The 16,449-nt window shown below is 30.3% G+C and overlaps 2 protein-coding genes across 2 annotated transcripts; one reads left to right on the top strand and one right to left on the bottom strand.

Annotated features, from left to right (window-relative positions):
* Positions 1-1,926: 1,926 nt before the first annotated feature.
* Positions 1,927-8,328, bottom strand: LOC119681011 (WD repeat-containing protein on Y chromosome). The gene is made up of 10 exons (XM_038094067.1): positions 7,696-8,328; positions 7,309-7,637; positions 7,013-7,207; positions 6,240-6,952; positions 5,940-6,177; positions 3,630-3,882; positions 3,374-3,572; positions 3,119-3,319; positions 2,887-3,058; positions 1,927-2,421 (listed from the first exon to the last, which is right to left on the bottom strand). The coding sequence occupies exons 1-10, from the start codon at positions 8,273-8,275 to the stop codon at positions 1,966-1,968; spliced, it is 3,336 nt and encodes a 1,111-aa protein (XP_037949995.1). The 5' UTR covers positions 8,276-8,328; the 3' UTR covers positions 1,927-1,965.
* Positions 8,329-10,640: 2,312 nt separating this feature from the next.
* LOC119676018 lies at positions 10,641-14,895 on the top strand. Its single transcript, XM_038087241.1, has 4 exons — positions 10,641-11,120; positions 13,118-14,320; positions 14,389-14,524; positions 14,642-14,895. The coding sequence occupies exons 1-4, from the start codon at positions 10,641-10,643 to the stop codon at positions 14,776-14,778; spliced, it is 1,956 nt and encodes a 651-aa protein (XP_037943169.1). The 3' UTR covers positions 14,779-14,895.
* The last annotated feature ends 1,554 nt before the right edge of the window (positions 14,896-16,449 follow it).

A 16,449-nucleotide genomic window follows, 5' to 3' on the forward strand; every position in this document is an offset into this window, starting at 1 on the left:
TTTACACAAAAGATAAATTTTTAAACAATACAAACCCAAAATACAAACATATACGAGTACATATATTTTGCGTCTTTTTATGTAAAAATATATATAATTATTACTATTCTTAATTATTAATTATTCTCCACTGATAAAATATGTATAACTATAATTCAAAACTATTACAGAAACAATGTATCGATAGTTTTACCTGATCTATAAGTTTACAAAGGAAAAAGAACATCTTGCATAAAACATATATACATACTAATTTATAAGTGTTAATGCTAAACAAAATACATAATTATTAAGAACAGTTATAAAAATATTACCGATATTAATTTAAAACTAAATAAATTACTTACTTATATGAGTAAAACATATTGTTTTTAATGTTTTTTTATTATTAATAATTATGTCACGAACAAATGACAGCTGCAAAGAGCAACCACAACACAAATCGTTGAATATTATTAGATATTTTCAAGCTGCCTTTATTGGCTTAGGATATAAATTTATTGGGTTCGTGCTGCTAATTTTATTATTCAACAACATTTGTATAGCATCTCCTAATATTTCAGTTAATGAATGATAAACTGCGACAGGTTAATTTGGAACCCTTTCGCCTCTCTGCTACCTTAAGGGTAAAGGGTATAAAGGCTTAGGCATATATTTCGTTGGATGGTTCCCTTAGCACATGACCCATCCAACCAAATTAATTTTAAAGAATCTCAATGTTATATTTTATAATTATTTGACTCAATAATTTGAAAAATATTTGAACAATAATGGACGTTATATTTTTTGAAAGAATCTTTTTACTACAAATATTCGAATTCTGTACAAATACTCCTAGATTATGCCAGCTTTAGTAGTAATTAGTTATTATACAGGGTAATCTATTTTATGATACGAGTACCATAAAAGAATATGATTTGCATGAAAGAATATTTCCTAAAATCACTGATATGAGTACTTGGCAATACTCGAAACAATGTTATATGGTCAATCAAATTTCAATAAATTAATCAAAATTTTTGTTGTATCTTCATTACTGTTCGAACCCTTCTAGTTTGTTTTCGTTATAAACGCGGCACATTTGACAAAAAAAATCAACATAACGAAACATTTGCAGAACTGGAACCATTGGCGGTCATTTTTAATGATTTATAGGCACATAGTTGGCAATAACTCAGGCGTAAATCAACTGATTCTCACGATTCAAACCCAACAAAAGAAGTCAGATGGTGATAAGCCTCATGACCTTGAAAACAGATTCACATCACTGTAACGTGAAATCAAACCTCTGGAAAAATTTTTGTACAAAATAGGATGTGTTGTATGGTTTGTGACGCCGACCTGTCGAAACCACATATCTCTCAAAACTTTATCTTGAATTTTTTGCCTAAGCAATTTTTTACAATTTTGTCATGCTTAATTGTTATTGAAAATTAATATTGTAAAATGAATAATCTTAAACCAAACTTATCGTGCGCTGGATAATAGTTTGGTTTCAGGACCACAAGATATATAACCTCTTTTTCACGTATTGAAATTTTGTTTAATTTTTCCACCATCGGTTCATAGATTGTAAAGAAGTTTATTTCCCTTTTTTTTTTGAATACTTTGATTATTATTTTACTTTTTAGGTGCAAGCACTCACTTCACTCGAAATAGTTGGTTTGCTATTTATGTAAAGAACAACATTTCATTTTATGTATGTATAATACTTTTGAGCTTTTAGGTTCAAACAATCATCCATTAGAAATCTATTTATTTGCTAGATATGACAAAAGTAACTGCTTGCAGGTTAAATGACATATAGCACATTTGCAAAGAAAATGCTAAAAAATTCTGTTTTTACAAGATAAACATTTTTGGAATTATTTTGAATTTTATAAAACAAATATATTTTAAGAATTTTAAGAATTTTAAGAAGTCGAAACTAAAGATATATATATAAACCAATCAAAATTAAAACATTTAAAGTTTATTCTTTAGATTGGTTTTACCAGCTTTAACGTCTTCGTGATCTTTATTGGTGCTTTGCTCCTTATTTTTTTCTGTGGTTTCTTCTGGAAACTCCGAGGAGACACTTGAATTAGTATCAACAACAACACCTTCTGGTTTATAGAAGTCCATGTAACTTTCTTGTTCTATTTCTTGCATAACTGGTGGAATATTTGGACATACAATACCACTAGTTTCTTGTATTTTCAAATGTGTATAAACTGGTGTATACGCATATTTTGTTTCCAGCTGTATACGTTGTTCTACTGCACTGCTGCCAGGTAGAGCGAAATGGTGTCCCAAAATTGGATCTTTTAATGGTATCTTGTAGAAACGAGAACCTACTGCCGTTTCTTCAGCAACTGATTTTTCTGCGAGACGAGCATATAACTTGGCTTTCATTTTATCAGTTTGAATGCCACTTACAACCTATAAAAATATTTTCAATGGAGAAGTTTTAGAAATAATCGATTTGATGTTAAAGTCATAGAAATATATAATACATATATTCATATATATTCAGTTCTAACACAACATGTTGCACTAATGAAACGCAAAGGTCTCCTTGCCAATCTGCTTCTTTGTAAAGCTTTGGATCTTTAATTGCCAAAAGTATCAAGTAATCCGTTTTAACTACGCTCTGAGCGCCTTAAATCACTTTCAATTGTCGATTTTAGTGCTTATCTATCGCAAAGTGGACTGAGAGTGAAAATGCATTCAAAGCGCCTCGAGACTAGCGAGAGCAAGGCACTTAAAATGACAGGACATGACAATTGTAAAATTTTACTGTCTACAAGAAGAACGATGCACTTCACTGGTTTCTACGAACGCATTTAAAGCGCTATTAAAAAGCTCTACTGCCTACTGAAAACTTTTAACAGAATTAAGTTTTACCTTCATGGTTGTTGAGCTTGCAACCTTCTTGATATCAGGAGGTATTCGATATTCTTGTTGTTCATCCATTCGTTCAAATGGTGAAATATTAAGCCATTTAGCTGGTGTACCCAATGTTCCCAAATAGTGACCACCTAAGGTCCACAGTCGACACGAACAGTCGTGACTACCGCTGTATTTGATAATCATTACTTAAGAGAAATAATTTAATAAAAATATATTAAAAACTTACGTCACATAAATTTTAGGCGTATTAATGAATATAATCGAATTAATTGCCTTCAAATGAGCCTTGTACGAACTTAACAAGAGTGGTTCCTTCTGATGCCGCACTACACGCCGTGCTCTTGACATTATACGTACCTTACGAAGAAAAATAAACTGCAAACGTAACGCTGGCATACAAACATGTTGCTTTTCTGCTTCAGGAATGCTATATATAATTACTTGTTAATAAAACCAATTTTTTTTTGTAAAGTAAATTTACCAATAATTAACAATATGCCATACTTTAACATAACCAAATGCAGAACCTGTAAGAAGATACCGATTTTTTCTATCAGTTGTCATTGTTAACACACAATCACCGGTTTTATGTATAGCATTAAATTCAGTTATATAGCCACCATGCTGATGATGGGAATATACTTGTATCATTCCATTTTCCAAAGCCGCAAACAGAGTTCCTTTCAATATAAAAAAAATATTTAGGTCTACTCAGAATAAAGTGACTGCCTTCTTACCATGAATTTTTGTCATAGGTCGAGTTTGTAGAAATAGTACGGCTTGAACTGATAATGGAAGAGTATTTGGATTTTTTAGATTCTCTATTGCTTTTATCGCTTCTCCCTTTTCTTTGCTTCTTAAAACATTTCTTTGAATTGCTTTTATACTGTCCGATACAGAAAGTCGCACAAATCGTGAGACATTAATATTATTTGATCCTTCTATTAAGTAAGCCTTGTTTTCTTCTCCGACATCAGGTCGACGTTTGAGCTTATATATTGTTGTTCAAAAATATTACAATATTTTTCAATTTAATTATTAAATCAGACAATATATTATAATAAAATGTAAGAACTGGGATGTATGGAACGGGCTTATATGTAAACAGAAAATTAAGAAACAACATAATGAGTATACATTCCTTATCGGAAATAATATACAAAATTAAAATAAAAGGAAAATTTCAAAACATAAACGTCATATCATTCCATACGTCTACAGTAAGTTCAGAAGAAGAGGATATTAAAGCCTTCTATGATTTACTAGGCAAAACTTGTGACGCTACAAAACAACATGACATGTTATTAGTATGCGGGAACTTTAAGGCAAAAATTGAAAGGGAGCAAATGGCAAATAATGTAGCAGAGGCACAACCAATCAACTATTTGTACTATCACAAGCAGCGGAAAAATGTATCGAATATGTAATTAATATGCACTGTTTATTTATTGACTTCAAACAAGCTTTCGATAGTGTTAATAGAAGTTGTATAAAAAATACCCTTATTATGCAAGATCTATCTATGTATCTAAAAAATAACAAATCTCGTCATTATGACCCTAGAAAGCACAACAGTAGCAGTAGAAAACTCTTATTCCGAACAATTCCAGCTCAACACTGGCGTGCGACAAGGTGATGATAGTTATTAATAACGCGTTACTGAAAATTGATGAAATTATTCAGAATGGTACAATTGTAAACAAAATAACACAACTATGTAGATACAACTATGCTGATGACCTTGCAATGTAACATACCTAAAAAATGTTTTTAAAAAAATCGAAACGGAAGTTCAAAAAATTGGTATAAAAATATATTACGAAAAAACCAAATACATATTAATCTCAGCCACAAAATCTACTCCAAATGTCCTAAACATTGACAACCATTTAATTGAAGGTGTCAGTATCTATAAATACTTAGGTGTTGTGTTTAGCGAGAACAATCTATCAAAGAGTACATTAAAAGAGAGAGTCAAAACTGGGAATAAAGCCTATTATGAAATAAAACGACTAATTACAAGTAAAAATATTTCGCAGAAAATATAACTAAAAATGTACAAGACATTGATTCGCCCAGTAGTAACATATGGCTGCGAGATATGGAGATTAACTGAAACAGAAACAAGCAAAATAGCAATGTTTAAAAGAAAAATACTCAGAAAAATTTTCAACCGCGTGAAAGAAAACGTGACATAACATACAACCACGAGCCGGATATGAGAGTAAAGCTTAAGATTTATGAGAGCGAAGTACGAACTACTAAAAGAAGAGGGCGACTAAGAAAACGATAGAAGATGTGAATAGAAGGAATTGGAAAAGAAAAGCAAAAAAAAAGAGAAGAATGGAAGACTGTTGTTAAACAGGCTTAGATCCTACATGGACTGTATAGCCACAGATGATAAATACAGGTTCTCTTATAAAACATTCACACTATTGGTTAAAAATGGTCATTAATTTCTAAAGTAGTGCAAACTCTAAACCTGTGGTACGGCTCGAAAACTAAATTTCGCACCAGTGGAGCAAAAGTGCACTGCTTTTTGCGAATTACGGATTTCCACGTTATCATTTATAATATGCAGATTTCTATGCAGGGTCTGTAGTAGGCATTTTTGCAAATCTAATGAGTGCTTAGTGTTCTGTTTTTGAATTTGAACCCATACCTTTTGAATGTCTTAGGGTGGTTTATTTAAAGCATTAAATGTAAGAATCATCACATTGTCCTCAATTTTCAAAATATCACTATTGTTCTACAACCAATCTACTAAAAATATGTGAGTCATATGAAAGAAACTAAAACAGTTGCAACATATGTATCTTCAAAAAAAAAAACTGGCAAAATTTATAAAAACTACAGTAGAAATATTCTAAAATATTAGGCATTTCTCATATTAGCTTGTCTTTCACTTTTCACTTTTCATTTTCAACTTCAATTTGAAATTTTTATTTTGATGTATAATATAAAAAATATATTTTTATTTGTTATTATACAATACATATTACTATTAGAATAAGAAACTAAGCCTTTAAACATATTTGTAAACTCACCTCTATAAATTTTGTAGGATCCTTGACACTATATCTACGATATGGCTGTCCAGTTTCCAGTTTCCAAAATATTATTTCCCCCGAATATGTTGCTGTCACAACTCCTTCACCTACTTTGACATCTGCACATGTAACATCGTCACCATGAAATCGAGGCCATTTTTTTGGATCACCATACTCACGTCCTTCAACATCATTAAATTCTGTGACTTGCTGATCCCAACCGACGGCTAAAATTCTAAATCAGTTCAAATCAAATTTTTTATAAAATATTTTTTATGTCTAAAATATTATACTTACCTATCTACTACCCATATGACAGTAGTAACTTCACGATCCTTCTTAGTAACCATATTTCGCATGCAAACTGCACTGTTATAATTCCAAATTTTTAGTGAACCATCCCTTGCCCCAGTTAATAAAAATTGCTCAAGAGGATCAAAACAAGCTGCTGTGATTTCAATATCCCTCGACTCACCATAAATAATCTTTGTATGACAATTCTTAATTATGACTTTCCTTTGACCTGTCCATGGATCCCATACAATTATGTAACTATCTAATCCACATGTAACAATGTTACGAAATAATCGATTATATAGTACAACTGATACTGGCGCTGAGTGAGTATTTCCATCAGTTAAATCCATTCTTATGCGAGGACAACATTTAATACTTATAATTTTACGCCCACCTACTAACAATTCGCGAGAATGTGTGTGATATTTGTAGCACAAGTCAGTTTCTGAAGGCAATAAACGTACCAAATCACCGAATGATTGTAACAAAGTATGTTCTGTTAAATGCCACACTTTTATTATTTTCTGATAATCTATACTATAGACTTTCCTCTCTTCAGACTGTACGAAAACTTTAACAATTCCACCATTATGGCCAGTAAGTATACCGGATGGTTTACTTGATATAAAAACATCCCAAATACGCACAAATGTATCAGGTCCTCCAGTAACAACAATATTATTTGCTTCATCCACATAAAATGTTGTTACACCCTAAAATTACGACACATCTCATGATATATTCGTTTATAACATTATTTTTAGATTCTTTACCAGCGGTATACGGAACGTTGTCTTGTCGTCGTTTACTATAACAATTAAGCCAGGACAACGTCCACGATATTTCTTTGTGTTGCGATATTCGGCAGAGCAGAATAATGAATTGGTACGCACTGAATAATAGACTGTTTGAATTATTTCGGTATGAACTCTGTAATACTCCTTCAATTGAAACGATGAAATCTTTCCCTGTTAATAAGAATTTAATTGGTTTTAGTTATATAACATATGTAGTTATATAACATATATGTATTATATATTATATATGTGTGCTACCACAAATTACTAGCCTTAACAATATCCGACCAAAACACATCTATCATTGTTACACCAGGTCTACTCTGAAATGGACCCCGTAAGACTGGTGAATATGCCAATATACGTATATTTCCTCCATAATCTCCAAGTACCAGTCTAGAAAGTATCTTACTATTTTGACTAAAATTATAAGCTAACGAGCATACGGCAAATGGTAGACTTCGAATGACCATGCGAATGCTAAATGTTGGAACGATTGTGTCATGAAATCGAAGTTCTCTTTCTGTTGATGAAGTGCACACAATGTTAACATCCGACAATGCTTCTATAGCTAATATCCAAGTTTGCATTTTTAAATGAACTTTAAAATATAAAACACCAATTACATGTTTTAATAAAAATAAAACGAAAATTGTTACCGCTTTCTGAAACTCTAGATCTTATTGTATCTAAACTGGGTGACCAAAAACGTATTTGACCCTCACGACTTGCAGTTAACCATATTCCCGATACTTCTGGAGAATCTTCTGATAACGTTGTTGGAGTAGATTTATCAAAAATATCATCAGGTACAGCTTTCAGTAAGGCAATACTACAAATTTGAGATCTATGTTCAGATTTTCGTACCATTGGAGCCTGTGATATAGGCAAAATGAGTGATTCTTTTTGGGTACTTGGATCATCTTCTTGAAAACCGTAAATCAGATATGAAACAAATTCATTCCAGTCACATAGGAAATCACGATTTTGATTGATTTTTAGAAAAAGACGACTAAATTCCCGTTTCGAGAAATTTATACCAATTTCACTTAGTGCCTCAGATAATTCTACAACTCCAAGACTTTGTGCGAACTTTTTGTGTAATATTTCAAACTGCTCGAGTTTTATCCAGCTATGAATCCGTTCAGGAGTTTCAATAATAGGAGGAACATTCGATGAAAGTGAATCATATGCAATTAAGGTTTGGTCGTTGCTAGAAAGCAGTGAATTACGATACATTGTGAACACTATTCAATTTTTTCCCAATTTGAGAAATAAATTTTTATCAAAATTATGATATAAAAATTCTAATAAAATTTTAATATCCTGTTTATGATTTATTAAAATTTATTTAGAATGACGTTTAAAGTCTTCACTGCTACAATATAATTTCTATTTATATTATTATTAGATTCAAATTTTTATACAGATGTATTTGCATGATATAATTTTATATTGTACATTGTACAGTATTGTAATTTATTAAAAAATCAGAAGATTTATACCTTCAGACATGTAAAACTCAGAAATGCTTTGCTATAGGCAGCTTATACGACCTCGTATATAATACGACCGTATATAATTTGCAATTAGTTTCACTCAAATAAAAAGATATTGGTTTATTTAAACACAAATTTCTTCATGACTGCATTAATTATAAGTTCAACGTAGCAGCAAGGAAGTTTTCAATTCCCTGGTTCCATACAAGGCTAAAGTTACTAGCATTACTAATTTCACTCATCAAGCCGGTATTTCAATCAACAACGTGATGCCCCTTCTGAGTTTAATCTTTTTTTTCACCACCGTTCTTGCTCTTTAGCTTAAATAAAATTAGATTTCCCAATGCTAAAGCTAGTAACTTCTACTTTTGCAGTCGATTACTAGATGAGTTCTCAGCATTCTGACCTCTATGGCTGGAGTCTACTTCGTTTATTTCCAGTAGGTGGTTTTAATTGGTTTTAATCTCACACGGTATTTTTTCATGCTTCCTATAAAATGATAGCAGTGATAACTGAAAATACCAGTAAAACTCTTACTTAACTCTTCCACTGCCAACGGGACAATGCAGAACAGACTTATAATATCAAGTCCAATGAAATAAATCTTTACACTGCATTATATTTCGTCCTATTGGTAGTGTGAGGTATATTCAATGATACGATCGCAAAAGAGGAATAAAAAAAATTAATATTCGAATTTTGGACAAAACTAACTACTCTTGTATAAGGGTAAATTTTTTTTTAAATTAATATACTACTGTTATACATTATACACTATGAAAAATATACAATGTTTTAATTAAAGTAGTTATATCTCCTAGTACTACTATATAAATACGATAGGGATATTTGCAAAATCATTTTTATTCATATTCACTCTAGAGTCTTATAAGAAAAATCGTGGTATGTGGGTTGTCTTCTTGCACTTTTGATTTTAGATCTTGATAAAAATTCCTAGTCGTCTAGAATATTTTCATGAAACGTATGTTAAATGGACGTATATATTATAGAATGAGAAAAAATAAGCTAATAAATCTTTGTGTCCCGGTACTCTAGACCAGGGCTGTCCAAATCAAATGCAATCGCTGGCCAATACAATTCACTGTTTAGATTGGGTGGCGGAGAAACAAATACATACGTTATTAGTTGTTTTCGACAAAATTAAAAATATGGTTATAATGTTAAATTTAGTTTTATTAAATTATCAATTTAAATTCATTTATTTGATATACCATAAAAATAAAATAATATAGTTTTACCAGTACATCAAAAGAAAATTTGCGTAATGCTAAGCCTTAGACAAAATATTGGTTTAAATGATTTCTTTACTTTAATTCTTAATTTTAGTTAACTGATAATATATATCAAATATCAATATATTGTTTAGTCATTAGTGGCATTCGAAATTAAGTTTAAAAATTAAAAGAAAATCTATAAGCCAATTATAGCTGCGTAACTAACATTAAAATTATCACCATTTCTATAATTATTTTAATATATTACAGCACTTCAATTCTAACTTAGACAGTAGCTCTTTTATGCTAAAAACTATTAGAGAATTTTTGAGAGAGAAGGACATTTTCAACCCTTTAATAAAATACGAAGCCACCAAATATTTCACAAAGAACCCTAAAAAGCTACAAATGGAATTTACTGAAATTTTAAAGCGTATTTTTATGAATAAAATCAATCGGTCCTAATCAACCTCTCCGTGAAATTTAAAAAAAAAAACAAAAATAATTAAAAATACACAAAAATCAAGTACGACTTCTCTGTAGTTGATTGTAATTATTTGCATTGTATCTCAAACGCAGAAAGCATTTCATTTCAGTTGGGCTTGTTCCGCCGCTGGAATCGGTTTGAAATATTTATGTATCGGCATTTAATTGAATTAAAATGTTTTAAAAACTTACATTTTTTTAACAAATTGACAAAAATATTTTCAATATAAAAAGATTTACCTTGAAAAGCTTTAAATGGTGCAATTAAATCTAATCAATTTAATGACAAATAATTTATGATATTTTACAGTAAAACTGATCCATTCTAAAAATAAATAAAACTAAATTATAGCATTTAAATTCTATTTGCAATACAAAAAAACTATGAAAAGTTTTAAAAGGTGCAATGCGTGGAATATTAGAACAATAAAGTCATTAAAATCATCCAATGGTTTAAGTAGTATTTTTGCATTTATCTTTTTGCTGATATTGCAATACAGTTCTGCACATTTCATACAAATCGATCACAATGAGTTTCGTGCAAGTGGTTTCCCGAGACCCCATTTACCTCCACCTCTTCCTCATGCTGAGCAATTGTTACAGCACAGCCCAACGAAGGAACTGACACCAGCCGAATTACTGGTAGACTTAAGTAACGATTTGACTTACCGAATTCTACACTTTCATTCAATTTTGAATCGTAACAACTTTGCATTCTCTCCAACTGCATTGATGAGTGTACTAGTGGCACTTTATGAAGGATCGTCTGGAAAAAGTGCGCTTGAATTACGAAATGTGCTTCAACTACCAAATAATATAGATATTATAAGAGTTGGATATCGTGATATACATCGCCGGCTTAGAGTAAGTAGAAATATATACGTCATACCTAATTAAAAAAAATTACTAAATATTTCATGCCAACCCAATTCATACATATGTTTTATTAAAAGAACACTTACTCAATTAATATTTTATTGATCTCAACAATTCAGTTTATGGTTTCATTATGTCATACCGTTTCCAGTCTCAGTAGTGCTCTTTAAATTGCATTTCTCCACTAGAGATACAGCTTTTCGTACGTTTTCTTCTACTGGCTGTTCCATTAAACACATTTTCTGTGATTAAAATAGTAATTTATATAAATTGAACATTATTCTTATCTATATCTATATCTATATAACTGGGCTTCTCCACTGGCTACATTTTGACAAGATATTTATGTTTGAATGAAATTATGAGTAAGTGTAAAAATGACTGTATGGATAAATGTTGCCAAAGTTTAATCAGTTAAACGCTAGGTTAAATATTTCAAAAATAATTTTCTAGTTTTACTAAACTAATTGATATTCTCGAAATATCTTTCAACTTATAGCCATATATCATCAAAGATCTTAATTTCACTACATAATTTGGTTTTAGAATTCCACCATGTCATCACTAATTTTCATTCATTCGATTTATAAATATTTATTTAATTTTAAATTTAAATTGATTGATTTATTTAATTTCATAAATGATGTTGAGGAATTTTCTTAGGGTTTATCTTCAAGAGAGTAATAAAGAGAAATAATAATAACTCTAGAAATTTAAATTGAAGTTTGTTTAGAAGTCAAGGCGAGAGTCATTTTGAAAGTCTAAATAACAAAGAACTTAGAAGTCTTAATAAGTCAACTTGGGAGTACAAATGGCAATGTGTTTGAAAGTCTTACTCACAATCAATTTGAAAGTCTAAATGACAATTAGTTTGGAAATCTAAATAACAGTTCGCATTGAAGTTAATATGAGCCGTAACTTGGAAGACTAAATGACACTAAACTTGAATGTGTGATGATAGTCAGTTTAAAAGTCTAAATAAATGGCATTTGGTTTAACAATCTAAATGACAGTTTGCTCAGAAATATAAACGGAACTCATTTTCGAAATCTAAACGACAGCTTTTTAGAAATCTAAATTATAGTCAGTTAGATTTTTATATCTGAGTCCTTTTAAAAGTGTAATTGACAATACGTTTAAAAATCTATGAATAGTCAGTTCGGAAATCGTCATAATATCGCAGGTTGTCAGTCTAATGATAATCAGTTCGAATATCTAAATAACATGTAATAAATAACATGTTACATGTAATTGGTTTATGGGTTAGGCTAAGGCCTAAAAAATTCAAAAAATTATTATAATATAAAATTGTGTTAGTGTTAATGCACTAAAAAAGACATTCATCATATATTAATTTTAAAGATTTTCAGTAGATATTGAGCTAGAACTAAAATAATTATTTTTAATTTATTTATTAATTATTTAATCTTTATACAAGAAATACACTCTTAAGTAACATTATTTGGGCTGCTTCGACTTCAATGGAAAATAATTTCCGAATATTCTTCAATTAGCGATAATATTTTAGAGCTCCAGGCAAAAAGTACTTAACCTGAGCATATTTCAAAATATACGATGATTGTTGAAATGTATAAATGCACCTAAGTAAGAAATGTTGACTTTGATTCTCTATTTATTATTATTTTTAACTTTTTAATAGTTGAAAGTGTAATGAACTCAACGCCTAATTAAGCCAACGACTGATGAAGCTTTTTAATTTAAATATTTTCGTATAATACACGCATGATCTGATTTTAACATTCGTGGAAGTAAAGATTACCATAAATTTTTAAAATAATATAATGATAAATTTGCAATATTTAATAAAATATTTCACTCTTATTAGGTGTATATAATAATAATCTAAATGAAGTAATCAAGATTGAATAACAAATGAAGTTCATCTTTAGTAAAATATAGGAAATACTAATCAAAAGTAAAAAATAATCGAAATACTAATCAACATACGTGAACATCTTTTTCAGACATACTTTTTTGGCTCAGATAATCCCCTAAAAGGACTTAGTTTAAATAAAGAAAATGTAACTATCACAAAATACTATGAGAGTATTCTAACATTCTACGGTTACGATTTATCAGTAGATATGGTATCAGCATGCACAACATCAGCAGTGTCTGAAAATTCAACAGTAACGCCACTGTCAGAAGTAACCCCAGCAATTGTCGAAACAACAACTACAACAACATTAGAAACAACTACAATTAATGATATTAATAATATTACAACAACGGAGGAAATTCAGATAACAACTCAGACAAGCAATACTCCTAATACTTCATCTGAAGCTACTAGCACAAGTACAACAATCAACAATAATATGGATGCTACCATAGATCAAGAGATAACAACAATAAATCCCAATAGCGTAACTGATGAAACGACTTCTACTTCAACTGATGATACAACAGCTTTAACCGATGATACACTGATTGAGACTACAACAAGCAATCCAACTGATGTTACTGAAAATCCTGCAGCAGAAATAATTTCGCCAGAAAACATAAATAAACCATCTGCACGTATTCGTAATGCACACCCAATTAACCTTATTGCGTTATCGGCACCTATAACATCTAGAAATAAATATTTACCAACTACGCGAAGTGCAATGAAATCAATACGTAGCACTGCAAACAGAAATAAACGACAGAAACGTCACTTATATGGAGTGAAAGGCTTAGATGCAAATTTATTTGTAACACTTTTTAATCCAAGGCCTCATCATCACAACCTTACACCGTTATCTGGACCATCGGCTGCAGTAGCGCTAGATAACACTTTCGATGTGAATTTGGATGAACATATTCAGCAAGAAACTGATATTAAACATCAAAATTATAATACCGATGTCATAAGCCATATATTCTATCTTGGCAATCAACAAATCGTTCACACCACCTATAAGGTATACAATGCTGTGCTATATTATAAGTACTTTGAAACGCTTAAAATGAGCGTACTTGAGCTTGAACTGGATACACCTGAATATAATCTTATGATATTGTTGCCAGACTACAATTCAGATTTAGTTTCAGCTGCAGCTTCCTTAAGATTGGGTCCCACACTTCGCACGATGCGCAAACAATTGAAACCTCGATGGGTTCAGGCGATAATACCAGATTTTAAATTACATGGAACGATGTTTCTAACAAATGATTTGCAAAATGTAAGTAATACGTTAAAGTGTTGAGTTAATAACAAAAACTTTTAAAAATAATAATTATACTTATTAAGATGGGAATATGTGATATATTTGAACCTACTCGAGCAGATTTCCATTCAATGACTGATGCGCAGGGAATTTACGTTAAGCATATTGAGCAATCGATTAATGTAAACATTCGTACACACCCGATTAATCAATTAAAGCGTATGTGACAATCACTAATACTATTTTACAAATCATTCTCAGACTTCATTATTCTGCAATTAAATGCCAATTTGAGGCGCATTCAAGCGAAGTTAATGAAACTTCTTTTTTTCGCAGGTAATTACGGAATTCAGATGCAGCCTATACAAATTTCAGTAAATCATCCATTTCTATTTTTCATCATTGACCGAGATTTGGAAGTAGCTGTGATGTCAGGTCGTATTTTGAATCCGTTGAATGTTCGAATTCAATGAGTATAATTTTTAAATTTATATTCCGAGATTACATAATTAGCTGCAACATTATAAATAAGGTGTGTTTAACTGAAAAAATGTATCTCATTGCATTTTATAATATTTTCTTATGATATAACAATGCATTTTTATATATAAAGAAAATTTTTTATTTAAACAATTCAACTACTTACAATATGTCGCATTTGTCAGTGTCAATTTTTAGGCCATACGTAAAAATTAAAATATACTATTATATAATAAATAAATACAATAAAAAAATTTAATAAAAAAATTATAAATTGTACATTCTGCCAATTCTAAGATGTATTCAACTTTACAGAAGGAAGAATATCGTATAAACAGCATTTTTAGAAATAAAGTTACCAAGGTATATTAGATTTGAATAGTAAGTTCTTAAGTTATTTAAATTAAAATAAATCCGTTTAATGAAATTGTACGAGCATAATACCAAAAAGATGGTTCCGTCCTTCGAATGCACAGAAGCATTCCCCTTTTAATAGGATAGAACTGAAACCGCTGGTAAATTACGTCAGAATAGCTATATGCCAGGAGGAACCAACTTAGTACTATGGTACACTGGCCACTACGTATTAGAAAGGCAAGCAATAACACTTGGACTATCCTTTAAAGACATTTTTATGGTAGTGAGTAGCAAACTCTACTCTATCTTATATGTTACTGCTTATCTTTGACTAGGAAAATATTCAAAGTATTTAAGGCCACTTTAATAAACTAAACTGACAAAGCTGTTATTCTTTGAAATTATAAATGTAGGCAAATTTGTTAACTTATATTGGTTCCTTTTTGCTTGCATGAAGACCAAAAGGGGCACTGCTCGTCCGCTACATATTTCGCATTTCTGCCGTTAGTGTGGTATATTAAATCTGAACAACGAAGATTATAGATAGACAGGTACGTACCTGTACGTACGGCTATGCCAAAAATGTTTATGTAAAAACTATCATACGGATACATAGACACAATTAGACTATTTTTACCCAAAACGATACTAGATCATCCATGATCGTTAAAGTAATTTGTTGATTTTAAAAATGTTGATAATCTTGTTAAAACCACGTTTGAAACTTATAAATTAAATTTTAGCTAATAATAGTATAATATATAATATTATAATACTATATTATATATATAATATTATTTATAATATTGTAATATTCTAAATTTTTTTACAGTGCACTGAACAGCATGTATAAAGTGTTTTATGCATTCTCCTAACTTGTCGATACACACGTTTTACAGTAGTATTAAGTAGTAAAACTCATTTTCAAGAATTAAAATTTTATTTGTTAACATAATAAAAAGTCTCTGTAGAAGGGCCAAGACTGCATCTAGTAAATGTATGGAGTGTGAAAAGAATCCATTGTTTGTTTTAAAGAAAATCTATCGTTATAAATAATAGTGATTGTTTTCTCAGAAAATGTTCCAGTCGACTTAATAGTCCTAACTTTCTGGTTTTTACGCTGAAGTTCTTGGTTTTGACTGATCTCATATCCAATTTTTTCTACAGTAATTAATCAATGTAGAAATCCAATATGAATACAATATCACTGAACAATGTTTTAAAATCGTCACAGAATGTCGTGCGTATAACTGTGTCATATGACATAACTCAGACTTCAACAAGCTCAATATCAGTATCAATACAAA

Source organism: Teleopsis dalmanni, chromosome 2 (genome assembly GCF_002237135.1).
Source record: "Teleopsis dalmanni isolate 2A chromosome 2, ASM223713v2, whole genome shotgun sequence".
NCBI classification, from domain to species: Eukaryota; Metazoa; Arthropoda; class Insecta; order Diptera; family Diopsidae; genus Teleopsis; species Teleopsis dalmanni.

What these genes read in the sequence shown, in the direction of transcription:
- LOC119681011 (XM_038094067.1), bottom strand. Translation starts at nt 8,275, where the DNA reads ATGTATCGTAATTCACTGCTTTCTAGCAACGACCAAACCTTAATTGCA. An exon ending in ATCCTACAAAATTTATAGAG is followed by an intron (nt 3,883 to 5,939) that starts GTGAGTTTACAA and finishes ACAATATATAAG; the next exon opens with CTCAAACGTCGACCTGATGT. An exon ending in CAAGCTCAACAACCATGAAG is followed by an intron (nt 2,422 to 2,886) that starts GTAAAACTTAAT and finishes ATATTTTTATAG; the next exon opens with GTTGTAAGTGGCATTCAAAC.
- LOC119676018 (XM_038087241.1), top strand. Translation starts at nt 10,641, where the DNA reads ATGAAAAGTTTTAAAAGGTGCAATGCGTGGAATATTAGAACAATAAAG. An exon ending in ATATACATCGCCGGCTTAGA is followed by an intron (nt 11,121 to 13,117) that starts GTAAGTAGAAAT and finishes CATCTTTTTCAG; the next exon opens with ACATACTTTTTTGGCTCAGA. An exon ending in TAACAAATGATTTGCAAAAT is followed by an intron (nt 14,321 to 14,388) that starts GTAAGTAATACG and finishes ATACTTATTAAG; the next exon opens with ATGGGAATATGTGATATATT.